Source organism: Pseudophryne corroboree, chromosome 5, assembly GCF_028390025.1.
Source record: "Pseudophryne corroboree isolate aPseCor3 chromosome 5, aPseCor3.hap2, whole genome shotgun sequence".
In the NCBI taxonomy this organism is placed as follows: domain Eukaryota; kingdom Metazoa; phylum Chordata; class Amphibia; order Anura; family Myobatrachidae; genus Pseudophryne; species Pseudophryne corroboree.
In genome coordinates, this window is record NC_086448.1 from 147091292 (window position 1) to 147111114 (window position 19823).

The 19823-nt window shown below is 44.5% G+C and overlaps 1 protein-coding gene across 3 annotated transcripts in view; it reads left to right on the top strand.

Moving 5' to 3' along the window:
• The window catches only part of DNAH11 (dynein axonemal heavy chain 11), a 561376-nt gene that overhangs the window by 479470 nt on the left and 62083 nt on the right, over positions 1–19823 (top strand). For all 3 annotated transcript variants that reach the window (XM_063921780.1, XM_063921778.1, XM_063921781.1), the window contains 4 exons: positions 876–1010; positions 8549–8722; positions 11074–11309; positions 18363–18485. In XM_063921780.1, coding sequence (XP_063777850.1) covers positions 876–1010; positions 8549–8722; positions 11074–11309; positions 18363–18485 — 668 coding nt within the window. The remainder of the gene's footprint in view (positions 1–875; positions 1011–8548; positions 8723–11073; positions 11310–18362; positions 18486–19823) is intronic.

Sequence of the window (19823 nt, forward strand, 5' to 3'; positions counted from 1 at the left end):
ATGGTAACTGGTCCCATACTGTAGGGGTCTGTGCAGGGGGGAGGAGAGCCCAGGAGGCAGGCGGAGTAGGGCTGTGGGGAGGGAATAGTTGGAGCAGCCAGAAAGGGGATTGTCTTCAACCAAAGGCTACAGATACACTGCCCCTCGTAACTCTATACGCTGGCTGTACCCTGTGAGCGAAATGCCCCCTTATTCCCCCCCACCCCACCCCCCGTTCTGACACTTATGCTCAGAGCATACTTACCTGCTTTTATTGTCTCCTTTCCATGGTCTCCGCTCCGGGAGCAGGCCGGAGATTAGATGCTGCAAGACACTTCTGGGGGAGGGCGGTGGTGGCTGATTGTCACATCATTGGTCCCTGCCACCAATACCAGAAAATGCCTGTGATCTGCAGGTCCTAAGAGGGGGAGGGGCTAAATAAAGCTGTTTGCATTATTTAGCTCATCCTCCTCAAAGGTGCTGTAATTCTGGTGTTTATCTCCGCTTCCTGCCCGCTTCACTGGGCCTGCTGGGGACTACCCAAAAAAGTGTGAGTCTCCCACAACTTCCAGGAGGATAGACAAGTATAATACAGTGCAGTTAAATGTTTTTATATCCATTGTGGTGTATAGTTTACGGAGACAGTGGTCAATTTATTTTTGTCTGTCTGGGTCCCAAGTATCAGTATCCCATTGTTCTTCATTTCCATGAGTGGTTGTTCCCAAAAAAGAATTTATTGCAATGTCTCACAATCGGGTTTTAAGCATTTGCTTTCTACAAATTGTCTTAAAAATGACAAAAACTCTTCTGCTTGATCCAATGATTTTAAGGTCATGAAAATGCTCCCTCCCTCTAAATGAGGATATTGTGAAAATAACTTTTCTTCTTACTGGTAGGACCTTGACAACAATTTGAAGAGACTCACACAGTCATTTGAGAAGGCAACAGGCGAGAAGCTCCGGTGTCAGGAAGAAGTAAACCGTACAAATACCACCATAGAGCTGGCCAACAGACTTGTAAAGGGGCTAGAGGTTAGTAGGGTTTTCATATACTGTATTTGTGTTATTAGCTGCCAGTATATCAGCTGAGAGAATATGTGGGCAGGGCCGTCTTGACAGCATTGTAGGTCAGCTGCAGGCTGGGAGGCAGGTAGAGAATGCTGCCTGGCCCCTCTGATTTTGTGACCACCACCCACCCCTGCTCGAAGGCTCCTAGAATTGTGGGGTCCTAGGCAACTGCCCAGTGTGCCAAAACGTTAAGATGGCCCTGTATGTGGGAGTGTAGTAGAAGCATAGAATTTGATAGCAGAAAAGAACCTACATCTACTCTACTTATGAGTATGTGGATGTTCCTTTTTGCTTGTTTCTTGACAAGGTGTTTTAAGGGAGGCTATTTATTTTTATGTCTTCAAAATGGCAATGTGTGTTCATTGTGTACATTCTGATGTTTTTTTGTTTTTTGTTTTTTTACGGTATATGTTTTCACCACATTTCCTGGGAGATAATTCCATAGATGTGCAACCAAGCATGTAATTATACCCATAGCAGTCTCAGAGATTGCTATCGGGCCAGTGAGGTAACAGGGCGGCACTGTGCAGACCCTGCCTCCTGCGTGCATGACATTATGATGTTGCGCGGGGGGCGGCAGAGTCACCAGCACCGGGAAGTACGGCAGGCTCTGGGCAGCACTGCATCAACGATACTGACTGCATGGTGCTATTCCAGGCACCCTGCTAGCCAAATGCAGGGGCCCTGAGGCATCATCAATGCCGCCCGAAGGCCCTGCATCCTGGGGGACGGCACCTCTCGCACACCCATAGTTACGGGGTATAGGGCCCAGCATCATTGATCAAGGCAAGGAAACAATGGGGGTAATTCCAAGTTGATCGCAGCAGGAAATTTTTTAGCAATTGGACAAAACCATGTGCACTGCAGGGGAGGACTATGGGGGTCATTCCGAGTTGATCGTAGCTACGATCATTCACACTCACATGCGGGGGACGCCCAGCACAGGGCTAGTCCGCCCCGCATGTCAGTGCCAGCCCCCCACCCCCCGCAGAAGTGCAAAGGCATCGCACAGCAGCGATGCCTTTGCACTTCAAGAGTAGCTCCCGACCTGCGCAGCTTTAGCGTGCTGGCCGGGAGCTACTCAATATGACGTCACGCAGCTGCCGCCCCCCCCCCCCCCCCCCCCAACGGTCCAGCCACGCCTGCGTTGGCGGACCACTCCCCCCGAACGGTAGCTTAACGCTGCCGTCCAGCCCCCTCCCGCCCAGCGACTGCCTCTGTCTCAGAGGCGATCACTAGGCAATGACGGTTGCCTTGCGCCGGCGCACTGTGGCGCTGGCGCATGCACAGTTCCGACCTGATTGCTGCGCTGCAACAAACAGCAGCGAGCAATCGGGTTGGAATGACCCCCTGCGATCTGGCAGCATTCGGCTTGATGTAAGCATCAAATAAGTTGGTGTATTTGTTATGTTTATTTTTGGGGAGTAGCAGCAACTCAGCATACTGGGGCTGATCAGCAGTCGCACCCGTATAGGCCACAGATGTAACCACATTGCGTGCTCAGAAATAGATGCGAATCTCCACTTGTATTCAGAGTGTGCGGCATCTATGTGGCCACACTGCTCCTGTTCATCCGCTTGTGCAAATACCTATCATCATTGCCCTAGCCTTTTTGGAAGGGATCCGTCTGAAATCAGACATATCTCTGAATATGCAGAACTGTGAATAGGTTCCAGTTCTATGTACCGGACCATGACACTTCCTCACTAAGCCTACGTGTGACTGCCCAGTTGCTGACCAGTTACTTTTGATCAGCTGCGAGTCTAGATGCGGCTGAGAGGTTGGCAACTCTGATTCGCCGGTGTGTGCACAGCTACAGAGGAAGCCCAGGACCTAAAACAGAGATAGAAACATAGAATTTGACGGCAGATAAGAACCACTTGGCCCATCTAGTCTGTTTATCCTTTAGGTAATCGCAACCCTCTTTGAACCCTAATTCTTTGTAAGGATATTCATATGCCTATCCCAAGCATGTTTAAACTGCTCCACAGTCTCAGCCTCTACCACCTCTGATGGGAGGCTATTCCACTTATCCACTACTTTTTCTGTGAAATAATTTTTCCTTAAATTTCCCCTGAACCTGCCTCCCTCCAGTTTCAGTGCATGTCCTCGAGTTCTAATACTTCTCTTCCTTTGAAGAATGTTTCCCTCCTGAACTTTGTTAAAACCTTTGGTATATTTGAAAGTTTCTATCATGTCCCCCCTTTCCCTTCTCTGCTCCATACTATACATGTTAAGATCTTTTAGCCTTTCCGGGTAAGTTTTGTGATGTAGGCCATGCACCATTTTAGTTGCCCTTCTTTGTACACTCTCTAATGTATTATATCCTTCTGGAGAAATGGTCTCCAGAACTGGACACAGTATTCCAGATGAGGCCGCACCAATGACCTATACAGTGGCATTATTACTTCTCTTTTCCTGCTACTGATTCCTCTCCCTATGCAACCAAGCATCTGACTTGCCTTTCTCATTGCTTTGTTGCATTGCTTTCCTGCCTTTAAGTCACTTGAAATAGTGACTCCTAAATCCCTTTCCTCCTCAGTAGTTTCCATTATAGTACCCTTGATACTATATTTAGCCTTTGGGTTTTTGAGACCCAAGTGCATGATTTTGCATTTTTTAGCATTAAACTGTAGTTGCCATGTTCTTGATCATTTTTAAAGCCTAGCTAGGTCATTAATCATTTGTTTTACCCCTCCTGGTGTGTCTACCCTGTTGCATATCTTTGTATCATTTGCAAAAAGGCATACTTTCCCTTCAATACCATTTGCAATGTCACCAACAAAGATATTAAAGAGAACTGGTCCGAGTACAGATCCCTGGTGTACTCCACTGGTAACATTTCCCTCCATAGATTGCACTCCATTTACTACAACTGTCTGTTTCCTATCCTGCAACCAAGTTCTTATCCATTTAACTATTCTATAATCCACCCCCACACTTTCAAGTTTATTTAGCAGTCTGCGACGTGGGACAGTGTCAAATGCCTTACTAAAGTCTAGATATGCTACATCTACAGCTCCCCCTTGATCTATTATTTTCATCACAGAGTCAAAAAAGTCAATAAGATTTGTTTGGCATGATCTCCCACCAGTAAATCCATGCTGTTTTGGATCCTGTAAGTTGTTTGATTTAAGATATTCCACAACTCTTTCTTTTAGTAGTTTTTCCATTACTTTCCCTACTACTGATGTAAGGCTTACTGGTCTGTAGTAACTTGCTTCTTCCTTGCTTCCACTTTTGTACAATGGAACTACATTTGCTCTTTTCCAGTCCTCTGGAATGGCACCTGTATTTAGTGACTGGTTAAATAATTCTGTTAATGGGGCCACCAGCACATCTTTTAGCTGTTTTAGTATCCTTGGGTGTATCCCATCTGGCCCCATTGATTTATCCACTTTCAGTTTTGAAAGTTCAGTCAGGACCTTCTCCTCTGTAAATGTACTTTCATCTACCTTATTTTTATGAATGTCCTTGCAACTTAACTGTGGCCCCTTCCATCTTCCTTCTGTAGTAAATACTGAGCAAAAATTATTATTTAGGTGATCTGCTATTGCCTTGTCACCCTCCACCAAATGCTCACTCTCTGTCTTAAGTCTTATTATTCCTCCATTTGATTTTCTCCTTTCATTTGTATACTTAAAAAAAGTTTTGCCCCCTTTATCTACCGACTGGGCCATTGTCTCCTCAGCTTCTGCCTTTGCACGTCTGATCACTTTCTTAGCATCCTTCCGTCTGTCAAGATACACCTCTTTGTCATTATTATTTTGAGTCTGTTTGTATTTCCTAAAAGCCATCTTTTTTGCTTTCACACTAGTTGATACTTCTATTGTGAACCACACTGGCTTCCTTTTCCTGGTGCTTTTCCTAACCCTTTTGATCGTTTTTTTTTTATTTGATTGAGATGTTGGCTTGGGCACATCTCCAATGTTTTCAGATCTGCTCATGCACAGGCTTCACATGTGCAATCTCAGTCTGATCTCTTGCAGTGCCCCCTCTTAGTGCCCCCTAAGCCAGATTGACATGCTACGACCATTTGGGGGCGGAGAAAAGATAGCGACAGCGTCCTTGGACTCTTCTTCCCTGGCCCTGGCTGCGTGAACACACCAGGCACCCTGAGTGACTTGAGGGTTACTCGGGTAACTGAAGTGAATGCAAGTGATCCAGTGCTGCAAGTGATCCAGTGCTGCATCCTCGGACACATCAGTGGATCACAGAACCCGGCAGGAGGCCTCTATTTACACAAGACACTTCCTGTAGCATTAGCAAATTTTAGCAGATCTCTAAGGGGGTAATTCAGACCTGATCGTAGATGAGCGAAAAAATGTACATCTACAATAATTTTCTCTGACATGCGGGGAGACACCCGGCACAGGGCAAGTCCGCCCCCCCCCATGCCGACCCCTGCCCCCCCCTCATCCCCTGCAGGTATGCGAAAGCATCGCATGGCGGTGATTCTTTTGCATGGTTTGCGTAGCCCTCTGCCTACGCAGTCTAGCTGTGAAGGCAGACTGTTACCCGCTATGTTTTGGGTCGCAGCGGCTGCGTGTGACGTCACGCAGCCGCTGCGACCCGCCCAAGCAACAGTCCGGACATGCCCGCATTGTCCGGACCGCGCCCCTTAAGCGGAGTGTCAATGCCCACAAAACACAGCGGCAATGCCCCGTTCCCGCCCCCCTCCAGGTCTTAAACTGCGTTCTTAAGAGAACACAGTGTAGGACCTTGCACATGCGCGTACCGATGTATGCGCATGTGCAAAAAATCACTTCATAGCGAATTTTGCACACTTGCGACGGGGTCTGAATTAGGCCCTAAATCAGGCTTACAGTGCGTAAAGTCACAAGGTCCAATGCAAGATAGGCTTGTATGCAACTAAATTAGTCTGGATGATTTTTGCCTTAAAAAAAAAAAAATTACAGCTTTAAATCCCACTGCAAAAATTGCCGCACACAAATCTGCAATTTGTACAAATCACGGTTCATTAAATTTCCCCTGAGGTCTGATTATAGAAATGAATATAAGGATATTTCCCCCACGTCACATTGACCTGGAAGCTCAGCAATTGAATATTTCAGGCAGTTTGTATATTCAATCATTAACTAACTCCTAAACTAAGCAGCTGTTAAAAATTAGAAATGGGTCATCCAGCCAAGATGACATTACCAGCAATCTATAATACATTAGAATAAAATGATAGTGATTTTTATCTGTCTGGAAATGTATTACGCTGCATGTTCCTACACTTAAACTCTTGTTAGCCAGTGTCACTTTTGATTTATGAGACATGGGCGCTATGCTGAGAATATTGGAGATTCAAATAGATGATTATTCTATGTTTGGAAAATCTTCGTGTTTTTAAAGTTCTCCTGGAGATTAAAGAAAATGTTTTCATTGTTGTTTATGACTTATTCACAAGCAAAATTCTTAAAATGAATACATCAGGTTGTTTTCCTCCTGGATGAAGAGAGTTTTCTGCACAGTAGGTGATAAGTTAAAGTGGCAGTCTTACTTATCAGCTGTTAATAGCATCATGATTACTTCTGAAGAACATCAGATGCGGTAACTGCTGTAGCTGCAACACCGTATTTCACAATGATTTAGTCACTTCTCATGATTTAATTGCTATAAAATGATACAAAATATTTATAAAGTAAACCTATTTACTCAGCAGTGCTATAATGAAATACGTTTGATTCTGAAAGGCAATTTTGTACAAAACAAAAACTAAGCCTTTATGTTTTCAAACCGTGTGCATATTGGGTGCATGGTTTGCGGTGCGCAGGGGCCCCTGAGTTCAAGGGGGCCCACACTGCAACACCCTGCACCCATAGAGACACTTGCCAGTCTGGTCCTGTGAGAGAGGGGGCCCACAGCTAGACTGCACACAGGCCACCCCCTGTATGCCACCTCCCCTTTTTCAAACTATGGGGGAGATGTACTAAGCAGTGATAAAAGTGGAGAAGTGAGCCAGGGGAGGAGTTGCCCATGGCAACCAATCAGCTGCTCTGTATACTTTTATAGTATGCAAATTATAAATGCTACATCAATGCTGATTGGTTGCCATGGGCAACTTCTCCACTGGCTCACTTCTCCACTTTTGTCACTGCTTAGTACATCTCCCCTTATATATTCTAACATAGCTTATTAATTCTTCTTCTTTCTTCCTTCTTCCTTTTTCCTTTTTTTTTTTCTTTTGTTTTTCTTCATAAAATCACAGGCACATTTCAAATATGTCTGTATGAAGCTTGAATTAAAGCACTATTACTAGTACAACATAGGGGAGATGCACCAAACCTTCGAGAGAAATAACAATGAAAGTTGCCCATAGCAACGAATCAACTCCTAACTGTCATGTTCTAGACTCGTTAAATGATAACTAATAGCTGATTTGTTTCTCTGGGCAACTTTTCCACTTTATTTCTCTCTTTAATACATCATCCCGCATGTGCTTGCAAAAGGTTTGATAGGTCTTCCTGCGGGATCCGGTCTGAAAATCGACAGTGTTTAGGTCGACCACTATAGGTCGACAGTCACTAGGTCGACATGGATGGAAGGTCGACAGGATTTCTAGGTCGACATGTGCTAGGTCGACAGGTCTAAAGGTCGACATGAGTTTTTCACATTTTTTTTCTTTTTTTGAATTTTTTCATACTTAACGATCCACGTGGACTACGATTGGAACAGTAAAGTGTGCGAGCGAAGCGGTAGCGGAGCGAAGGCACCATGCCCGAAGCATGGCGAGTGAACGCGGTGCACTAATTTGGGATCCTGGTCACTCTACGAAGAAAACGACAAAAAAAAAAATCCTCATGTCGACCTTTAGACCTGTCGACCTAGCACATGTCGACCTAGAAACCCTGTCGACCTTCCATCCATGTCGACCTAGTGACTGTCGACCTATAGTGGTCGACCTAAACATTGTCGACCTAGACACTGTCGATTTGATGAACCACACCCCTTCCTGCTTGTGCTTGCAAAGACAGATAACTCTAAAAACAAATTGTGCTCAAATGGGGACTTTTATTATATTCAGTTGTAAAGTGCTGTGGGGGATGAAGCTATATCTATATACAGTAGATAAATGTAAATAAATTGTTAATAAAATAATCATTGGTTAAGTGTTAATATCGTGGGTGGTTTTATGCTTTTTGTTTTGTGTTGTTTTTACATTGAGCAGAGCTGTACTACTCTTTATTCCTAAACGACAGTAATGCTATAAAAAATAGGCAAATGTCTCTGCAGTTATTAAGCAGCATTGTACAGTCTGTATTGCTGCTAACAGGAGATTTTGGATTTTATACCGTTTGAATACTTAAACGAATGCTGTCTGCTAATGTCAGATTGATGACAACCCTTACCATAGTATTCCATCTGTAGGCCACTAAGCACGTGTGATTAGTTCTGGTTGATGAGATCAAAATGCGAATGCCAACATTTAACTTCTAGAAATGACTGCTCAGTGTTTCTTACTTGGCTTAGTATAACCTCTGGTTTTTATTCAGTCTGAAAATGTTCGCTGGAGTGAATCCATCAAGAGCTTTGAAGCCCAGGAAAAGACATTATGTGGCGATGTTTTGCTGACTGCTGCTTTTGTCTCATATGTGGGGTGTTTTACGAAACGCTATCGTCAGGAGCTGATGAAACAAATGTGGCTTCCGTTCCTCAAATCACAAAAGGTGAACTGACGCTTTACTTTAAATGTGGAACAATAGGACCTAATCAAAATGTATCAATGGTGCATATGCATCAACGCTTGGAGAGAGAAAAAGTACAACCAATCCTCTCCTGTCATTTTTCAAGCACAAGTCTGTGACATGGCAGTTAGGAGCTGATTGGTTGGTACTTTATCTCTCTCCACTTTATCATTCTCCAAGCGTTGATGCATGTGCCTGAATATGAGAAGCTATAGGTGCAGGATGTGTTTTTATACTATATATTGTGACTCTCTTCTTAGTATATGGTTGCAGTCATTGGAATACGTGCATTACCAATCTATGGGGTATATTCAATTGACATCGAAAGCTGCCGTCTGTCGAAAAGACTGCAGTTTTCGACTTTTTTTTAGGTTGGAAGGGGTTCCAACCTATTCAATATTTTCGACAAGTTGAGGTATTCGACTTGTCGAAAAGCACGTGGATTGGTGGAATAGCTGCCGTTCCATGTGCTGGTAGCGGTTTTGGCCCCCTTTTCGATCATCTCAGTCCGACATAAAAAACTGGGGACAGGCGCGGGCATATAGGGGAGATCAGCGCTACAGCACAGCGCTGCAGCAGGATGTCACACAGCCGCGCTGCTCACGGCAGCTTCCACCCGGCTCCAGCAAGTGAGGTACGCTTGCTGGAGGCGGGTGGACACTGCCGTGAGGTTGGGCGGCTGTGTGACATCCTCCTGTAGCGCTACTGTAGCGCTGATCTCCTCCGTCTGCCGGCGGCTGTCCCCCGCTGGTCTCCCCCCCCCCCCCCCCCTTCCCCCCTCTCCTCCTCTGGGTCCTTCATCTCAATTCGACTTGAAAAAGTCGAATTTACAAGGGATTGAATAGGGGTTCGCGGATCCATTCCGACAAATACATGTCGGAATGGATCCGACGCCAATTGAATGTTCCCCTATGTGTCTCTGATTGAGGAGTGACTGCTTCTGGGTTACTCTCCCGTAGGGGAGGAGAGTTTTTCTCTTTAAATATTATACCCTGCAGCTGTAATAAATGCTGATTGTGGCTGAAGAAGGTTTAAATTCATTTGTTAGCAGTGCATTAATAATTTGTTAATTTCCACTATGGAGGAACTAACTCAAGCGGTGGCGGAACATCCGTGCAGCTGTTGCACGTTGCCCTGTGCTGCATTCCATCAAGGCAACTTCAGCAGGCCTTAAAGTACAGGTCTACTAATGACTGTAACAATTACTTATGTGTAATGATTTGCCTATGTTCGACGCCGGAAAGCAGTCGAATCCTGGCAAAAAAGGACTATTCCCACTCATGAGTGTCCATGACACCAATAGAGTGAGAATAGATCCTGTGGCGAGTGCAGCGAGCCACCGTGCCTGCAGCGTGGTGAGTGCAGCGAACCACAAGGGTACTCTTTGTGCTCGCCCCGCTGCCGGCACTCTGGCGGATGGGATGCCGCTGTCGGGCTATGGAATAAATCGTATGTATTCTGTTTGGGGCCTTTAGCCAAACTCCGGATGAAACTTAGGGCCTACTGTAATTCAGACCTGATCGTAGATGTTCAAAAAAACGCACATCTATGATCAAAGTCTTTGACATGCGGGGGGACGCCCAGCACAGGGAAAGTCTGCCCCGTATGCCAGGCCCTACCCCCTGCAGATGTGCGAAAGGATCGCACAGCAGTGATGCTTTCGTACCTACCGAGTAGCTCCCTGCCTACACAGCCTAGCTGTGAAGGCAGGCAGCTACCCGCCATGTTTTTGGCCACAGCGTCTGCATGTGACGTCACGCAGCCGCCGCCGCCACCCGCCCGCAAATGGTCTGGACACGCATGCGTTGTCCGGACCGTGCCCCGAGAACACCACCACAATGCAGTCGACGCACCCTGTGGCCACCTCTGCCTTTGCATCTCACTGTGTATGCGCGCGCAGTGCGGCTGCTGCGTGTGCGCACACCTCACCGGGCTTCAGCCTGCGACCGCTGTTGTAGCAGCGTCCAGGTCTGAATTAGGCCCCTAGATGCAGCTGATTTTAGTCATTTCTGCACTTAGCTAAAGTGTAGAGAGCACAGAGAAAGTGGTCCTTGTACTATTCAATAGATTATTATTTTAAGTGCGTCCATTTAAGCTGTGTTTACTGTACTCTTAACACGCAGAAAGATGGATATGCAACCTATTTTCCATCTGTTTCTCTGCATTTATATTACCAACGCTTTTTAAATTGTGTTATATGGCTAATTTTATATTGTTTAGACATTTGTGCATATTTGTTATTGTTTCTACCATATCTTTCATCATAATTATTTGACATGTATTTGGTGTATACACATTTGTAATTTTCTCCATGCCACACTTTCTCCATTCAGGTAGCGATTCCAATATTTGAAGGTCTGGACCCAATTGCCATGTTGACTGATGATGCTACGGTAGCAGCCTGGAATAATGAAAGTCTGCCTGGGGATAGAATGTCAACAGAAAATGCCACCACTTTAATAAACTGCGAGCGATGGCCTCTTATGATAGATCCACAACAGCAAGGCGTCAAATGGATTAAGAATAAATATGGAACTGCCTTAAAAATTATAAATTTAGGACAGAAAGGGTAAGTGTGTAATACAAAACATAACTAGCCAAGATTGCTATGTGTACACAAGTACATTTATTTCAAAGATGCATTGGAAGTATTCCATGTAATGTTTGTGGCATCAGAGTCCCTATATAAAACTGCTATTACTCTGCATACTTTTCAGAGAAAGCGGAATTTATCTACAGTTACTGGTGGTATCATCAGTCTCAACCTGGGGAATGCTAATGAATGTCAATATAAGTAAAATGTATATTTTTGCAAATCTACCTTGTTTATAAAACACCATATTTTACATTACACAATATCCATACTTATTTTATATCCAGTGCTGGCTGCTATATGTTGCTGGTTCTGCAACCTCAGTATACTTCAGTACTGTATGCTCCCCTATTAAATGTAACTTGTAAAATTGTAATTACATATATATCCCATCTGTCTTTAACGCTCATTTCCCTTACCCCTCTGTCACTCCCCAGCACCTTCTTGTTGTCTTTTTCAGGCCACTATTCTCTTTTTTTCTCTGTCTTCGTCTATCTTTTAGCCCCACCCCCCTATTATTTCCTCACCTCCGCCCCCTCTCCTCTACTCTCTTTCTCTCTCTTTTCAGACTATTGGGGCGGGGGGTCCTCTGTGTGAGTCAGGGGTCCAGAGGGCAGGTTCTGGGGGAATGCTGTATGGATCAGCAGATACTGAGTGCAAGTTCTAGTGGTTTGGTCCTGTGTGTGAGCTGGAGGAGCTAGAGTGCAGGCTGTACACGGGACATATGTGTGAGTCAGGAGATACTGAGTGCAGGTTGTTGTAGAGGGGTAGTACGGTGTGTGGGCTGGGGAGCCAGAGTGCAGGTTGTTGAAGGGGGTAGTACTGTGTGTGTGCTGGTGAGCCAGAGTGCAGGTTGTTGTAGAGGGGTAGTACTGTGTGTGTGCTGGTGAGCCAGAGTGCAGGTTGTTGTAGAGGGGTAGTACTGTGTGTGTGCTGGGGAGCCAGAGGGTAGGTTGTTGTAGAGGGGTAGTACTGTGTGTGTGCTGGGGAGCCAGAGTGCAGGTTGTTGTAGAGGGGTAGTACTGTGTGTGTGCTGGGGAGCCAGAGTGCAGGTTGTTGTAGAGGGGTAGTACTGTGTGTGTGCTGGTGAGCCAGAGTGCAGGTTGTTGTAGAGGGGTAGTACTGTGTGTGTGCTGGGGAGCCAGAGGGTAGGTTGTTGTAGAGGGGTAGTACTGTGTGTGTGCTGGGGAGCCAGAGTGCAGGTTGTTGTAGAGGGGAAGTACTTTGTGTGTGCTGGGGAGCCAGAGTGCAGGTTGTGGTAAACGGGTAGTCCTGTTTGTGGGCTGGGGAGCCAGAGTGCAGGATGTTCACGGGCCCTTTATGTGGTCTGGGAGCAGGAGAGGTGCCTAGTTGTTGGAGGGGGTGGTCCTATGTTTTGGCTTCAAGGGACAGAGGGTTGGCTGGATGGGTGGTTCCTGCTATTGGGATTGAGGGCAGGCTGTTATGATGGTGAGGGGGGGGGGGGGGGGGGAGAGAGAGAGGGCTGTGTGTGGGTTTGGGGTCATAGGGATGGCTGCTGGGGGCTGGGTCTTTGTGTGTGTGTTGGAGGACATAGGGATGGCTGCTGTGGGAGAGCACATATGATGGCTGCTGTGGGAGAGCTCTGGGGTCCTATGTGTGGGTTGGGGGGGGGACAAAGGGCTTGCTGTTGGGATGACGGGGATCCTGTGTATGCGTTAGGGGTAACCCAGTGAAGGCTGTTGGGGAGGTGGTCTTGTGTGGTGTGTGTTGGGCAGAGAAAGATTGTTGTTGGGGAGGGTCCTGTGTGTGTGTTATGAAAACAGAGGGCAGGCTTTTGGGGGTAAAGGTTCTGTTTGTGGGTTAGCGAGCATAGAGCAGCCTGTTGCAGGCTCCGGTGCCTGATGAAGATCATGAGCTATATTTCAGTTCTGGAGCCATCACCATCACTCACTTTGTATTCCTGACTACAAAGGAGGATCAAGTTTCATCTCCCCTTAGTCCTGCGAGGTCTGCCCCTGCACATCCTCCCCCCTCTCTTATATATGAGGGTCACTTTCTCCCCTCTTTGTTTTCTTCAAGTTGTACATTTTATTTTTATTTTCTATTACATCTGACATGTTCTTAATAGCACAGATGTGTATGTACGTGCTCCCTTATCATTATGGAAGCGAACAGCATGGTGGATACAGTAAAATGAATGTGTCTGCATGTATTGGCCAAGCTGGCAAGTATTTCATTTATATTGGGCTTGTCTTGCTTTGCCCTTTGTTGGTTGCTGTAAGAAATGTGGTAAGTTGTCACATGGGCAACATTCATGCCTGTATCACCCTACACTGCTCTCTGTATAGACAGACACAATAGCCCATTAATATCATTAATACCACTTGTCAGTTGATGTAAAGATTGACCTGAGAGAATATATTAAATTGAATCCGTTACTTTGGACGACGCGGAGGCTTTGGCATATTTTGCGTCACAAAGCCGGGCTATATTGTTTTTATTCCTTACATTTACCACTGATAAGAAATCGTAATTTTCTAGACGGCATGGCTGCTCATCCCTTCACCTTCTGGAGGCTTGCAGGTGTAGATAATGTTGGGTCTTTGTAGAACTAACTACTAAGCATACTATGATTAGGCCGTATCCCCTAGTTTCTATGTCAACCACATCCTATAACATTTTTTGATAAAGACTGGGTCAATCCTCTAGATACTTTATTGAAAAAAAAATGGTTCTCCAACGTAAAGCTATTTCAGTCCATTATGCCTTTCTTAGAGAGATTATAGATCATACCAAAGTGTCGGGGTGGCTGACTCATTTCCCCTCACTGACAATTCCAGATTTGGAAAGAGCCTTTCTGTATTCTCGTAGGACGCTTCCATCCAGCATGTACACTGAGCTATTTTTAAACATCTTTCATAATGCCTAGCTCTCCCTGCTTCAGAGATTTCATATGGGAACCTCTGAAAATCACAATTGTCCCAGATGTCATCAAGAAGAGGCAGATAATTACCACTGCCTGTGGTCCTGCCCTATTGTTAAATATTTTTGGCATTTAATACGTCGATATGCAGAACTGAAGCTGATAAACTTTGTCCCATTCACCCCAGAATGGGCTATTTTTGGTATAATTAATCCTGAACAGAGAATGACCCCGGGGAGTAAGAAATTATTACTGGCCATAAGCGCAGCAGGTAAGAAAACGATATTACAAAGCTGGTTAGATAACTCGCCCCCTCAATTGCCATTATTTTTTAATAATATATTTTCTGTTTAAAATGGATTGGATGGAAGCGATTTACATAAAGAAAAGGAAGTGGAGTGTTTTTTTTTACTCTGGGAATCATACATAGACACACTTCCGCTTACAACTAGAAACCAAATACATTATAGTCTTAAAGACACTACCTGGTATCTTACCAGGATGGTAGTACAAGATCCACCGATTGCTTTGTCGTAAGGGGACGGAGAGGGGTTCTTACTTTTTACATATCCGTCTCCACCAGGATTTAAGACTCGCAGCCTTCTTTTTTAAAAGTTTGAATATATACTTTTGAGATTTTGTTGTTGAACGCTGCTGATTCTTTTACGGTATATAACAACATACGATCAGACTCAAGAGATGTATTATTTGTTTTTTTTCTTTAATGTTTCACTTCATATTACATGACTGTATCTGTTTCACCCTTCAGCTTCAAGGGTTTGGATTAACACATGACATCTACATTGTTATCCCCTTTGTAAATCTGTCAAAATCACATTGTAACCAATGTTGTTTATTTGTATCAATCCCATCATGCCTCAATACAAATATTGTATTAAAAAAAAAAAAGATTGACCTGAGAAAAGAAAAGATAGACGCACCCTAATGGTGCAATCTCACAGCGTCTCTTACAATGCTCCAATATAGTGATATAAGTTTTTCATCCATGAAGACTTTATCAAAGGGTAGATGCATCTACTTTTTTTTTATAAAGTCTTCGATGGGTAAGGAAGGTGTATATAGTGTGGCACAGGAATGTTCCAGTTTTCTAATTCCTGATACCACACATAATTTCCTGTTTTACAAGAAGTCTTGGATCGGGAGTTCTGTCATTTGGATCTCACACTTGTCTGTTTATTCCCGAAGAGGCTGGCCTTAATCAGTGATGTGGTTCACATTCTGCCTCCTTATGTCTCACCTATTCCTTCTTGGAAATTACATCTTGTCTTGGAGGCCTTTAAGTCTGCAGAACTACACTTCCTTCCAAGAAAGTCTTATAAGTCCACCTGGGGTGTTTTCCATGACAAAGTGGTACTCCACACTTGCCTTTCTATTAACTTAGAGTGGTGTGAAGTATGTCCTGCCGGCTTTCATCCGTCTGATTCCTCTGTTTCCACCAATCCTCTGCACCCGTGTCAGTACAGGCCTTGCACATCTACTGGAACTGTACTTTGGCTCTTTACGATAGCCTCTCGTGCCATTGGATGTCAACGGTAGGGGCTGAATGGCCTCAGTGCAATCTATACGATAATGGTAAACTGTCATTATCAGACAGGTGTCTGTTTCCTACAGTATGTACAGGTCAGAGCTTGTTTCCATTAGGTCTCACATTCCTTGAACTGTGTAGGCTTCATTGGCGTCAAGGCAGAAGGCAGTGTTCCATTTTTTCCGCCCCCTTCCACACCCGTTCTGTTTCTGCTGACGGGTGTGGTATCATCCTTTCAGCTCGCTACCCCTGGGGTAACAAGGCGCCCTAACCCATTACGCACCTAAACCTGATTAATATGGGTACGTTATGCGCAATAACGGTGATCACTTTAGAAAGGAGATTGGGCATGATATATCAATTGAATACCGCCCAGTTTGTCTCAGTCAATCATCTTGCAGGGTGATGGCAGAGATGTTGACTTTTGAATATCCGGTATTACACATGGCTTACCAGAGCATACCCCTCCCCTCAGGCTTGTTTTGGGAAGTCCCAGAGACTAGCAGTGTTCCCCAGATAGGATGTAAGAGGAAAGAGGATTTCGTACTTTCCATTAAAAAAAAATCCTTCTAATCCATCTGGGGGACACTTTGTTCCCTCCCTGTTTATTGCGGTACTTACTGTATGTGGTACTCCTTTGTTAGATAATGCATTGAAGGCAGAGCCGGCCTTAGGCATAGGCAAACTAGGCAAATGCCTAGGGCATTTGGTATGCTTAGGGGCACCAGCAGCTTCTGCTGATTAAAATGATATGCGGCATGCCTATATTCTGTGTGTGACTACGGCTGTATCTGCATACAAAATGCTACGTTGCGTGTATTCCTGGAAGTCACTGTAATGTAGCATTACAGTGACTTCCAGGAATACACGCAACGTAGCATTTTGTATGCAGATACAGCCGCAGTCGCACACAGAATATAGACATGCAGCATATCATTTTAATCAGCAGAAGCTGCTTGTGCATCCTAGCCACATAGTAATGCAAATAAGATGCATTTTCATACACAAAAGGCGCCCGACGTTAGCAGAGCTGCCGGCTGACTCATGCCAGGCATTTCCTGCAGAACTAGTGGCAGTGCTAGGGGGCACCAGCCAAAATCTTGCCTAGGGCATCATATTGGTTAGGGCCGGCTCTGATTGAAGGTCCAGTGGAGGATGGAGGGCTTAGAAGGGGATGGAGTATCAGATAGTTATCTATGTAGTGGCTACTATTTGATAATGGCTACTCCCAGAGTCTAGCAGTGTTCCCCAGATGGGAAATTCTCTTTTTATTGTGCAGTATAATTGTTATATGTTAATGTTATGAATCATAATTATAATGACAAGAAACATAATGCTACGTAAGTTAGATTATTCTCTTTCCCCAATGGATCATTTAACCACTGAACACGAAAGCAAATGATTTTCTCTTCAAAGCCTCTTTATTCAGAATATACATAGCAAATGAGGTGCCCTTTTAAGATGATGGATTTTAATTTGTTTTTAATGGAACATTTATGCTTTCTACACACAAAATTACATTTCCTAAACACTTATCTATTCAGTGCCCTTAAGTGTGACATAAAATCTGTAACTTATACACACATAGATTCATTAATGCTTCTTTTTACCGGTGTTTTCCTTTTGTCATACTCATGTGCGTTTATTTTCTAAAGCAGAATAATGTCCATAGTAATTTAGCAGAATTACTATTTGTATATTATAGAAAATGTATTCTGAATTGAAGAACAGTTTTTAGTAACAATGGGGGTCATTCTGAGTTGTTCGCTCGTTGCCGATTTTCGCTATACTGCGATTAGTCGCTTACTGCACATGGTACGCAGAGCGCATGCGCTTAGTTATTTTACTAAAAACTTAGCTGTTTTGCTGTAGCGTCTGCGGCGCTTTTCAGTCGCACTGGTGTTCGGTAAATGATTGACAGGAAAGGGGCGTTTCTGGGCGGCAACTCAGCGTTTTCCCGGCGTTGGCTAAAAAAACGCAGGCGTGTCAGGGAAAAACGCAGGAGTGTCTGGAGAAACGGGGGAGTGGCTGGGCGAACGCAGGGCGTGTTTGTGATGTCAAACCAGGAAAGAAACGGGCTGAGCTGATCGCAGTGTAGGAGTAAGTCTCGAGCTACTCAGAAACTGCTAAGAATTATTTATTCGCAATTCTGCTAATCTTTCATTCGCAATTCTGCTAAGCTAAGGTACACTCCCAGAGCCTAGCGTGTGCAATGCTGCTAAAAGCAGCTAGCGAGCGAACAACTCGGAATGAGGGCCAATGTACTAACAAGGTTACAGAAGCAACATTGGGATACAGGATTGACTGTTGTGTTGAATATTCCTGCTTTTGGTCATCTTATGTTTTAGGCATGGACAATGAACGTCCATTTTCTATATATAACTTAACATTATCTATGAAAACTGCTGCATGGAATAATTGCTGCAACTCGGATGCTTGTTTTTTTCTTTCTTAGAGCATTCACAATATGTGGTTGGTCCATAGCGCCTTTTTAATGTACATTTGCCGAAACTTTTCCATTTCTGTCCTACGTATTTTGAACATCAGTGGCCTCATATTTGTGATACTGCAACTGCTTTCTTGGTTTCTATTTGTGTAGCTATTTGAATACAATTGAAAATGCATTGGCGTCTGGTGATACTGTTCTAATTGAAAATTTGGATGAAACAATTGATCCAGTTCTTGACCCTCTTTTGGGAAGAAACACCATTAAACGTGGCCGGTAAGTTACCTACATTGTTTATCAATCAGTCAGTTAATTTTTACTTATGACCAGTACGTTTTCGTTTTCTTTCACACTCTGGGAGATATCCAATTAACCCCAGTAATTTACTGGGGATAATTGTCCCGCCGGGGGCTAGCTAATTAGCCCCGATAAGCCAGTGCATGCCGCGGCTTATCAGGGATTTTGCTTCACCTGCCTCCGGCAGGCGAAGCAGAATCCCCGGACACAGCCCCGTTTTCGTCCGAAAAATGGTGCTGTTTCACACGAAAACACACAGGTTTCACAGAACCTGTGTGTTTTTGGGAGAACAGGGTGTTTTTTTTTTATAGGCGATCAATCTGGAAAGCCTGTAAAAATACATTGGTGAAACATTGGAAAAAAGTCAGAAAAACGTCCGAAAACGGACATTTTTCGGACCCGATGTTTTACTGTGGATAATTGGATATCCCCCTAAGTTGAAATAAATTCTAAGCAAATCAATCTCCTGTTAGAACTGCAATCGTCCATATGATAGGAACAGATTGTGGGACTGGGGGCACTATATTACACAGGTGTAGATTCCTCTCAGGACTGTTGTAGGAAAGTCTGGGTTGCTCTCATATATTTATACTACTAAATATTAATTGTTCCCTTGAAAGTTTTTTATGTTGCTAAGGGGATCTTGTATATGTAAATGTATTGTGTAAACATGGTTCTATATGCATAAATGTGCTATAACCCATAACAACGAATCAGATATTTGTTTATTATATTGTAGATTGGGATTGGTTGTTATGGTATAGCACATACCTATATGGTGGTTTTTCGTAGAATGCAGGATGCCTCAATGCAACATTTTCAGAAAGCTTGGTTGCAAGTACATTGCAAGTACAGTTAGTCTGGCAATGGCCCTCATTCCGAGTTGATCGCTCGCTAGCTGCTTTTAGCAGCAGTGCAAACGCTAAGCCGCCGCCCTCTGGGAGTGTATCTTAGCTTAGCAGAAGTGCGAACGAAAGGATCGCAGCGCTGCTACAAAAAAAGATTGTGCAGTTTCAGAGTAGCTCAAGACTTACTCCTAGCTAGCGATCACTTCAGTCTGTTTAGTTCCTGTGTTGATGTCACAAACACGCCCTGCGTTCGGCCAGCCACTCCTGCATTTTTAGCTGGCACGCCTGCGTTTTTACACACACTCCCCAAAAACGCACAGTTACCACCCAGAAACACCCACTTCCTGTCAATCACTCTGCCACCAGCAGTGCGACTGAAAAGCGTCGCTAGACCTTGTGTGAAACTGCATCGGCTTTTGTGAAAGTACGTCGCGCGTGCGCACTGCGCCCCATGCGCAGAAGTGCTGAT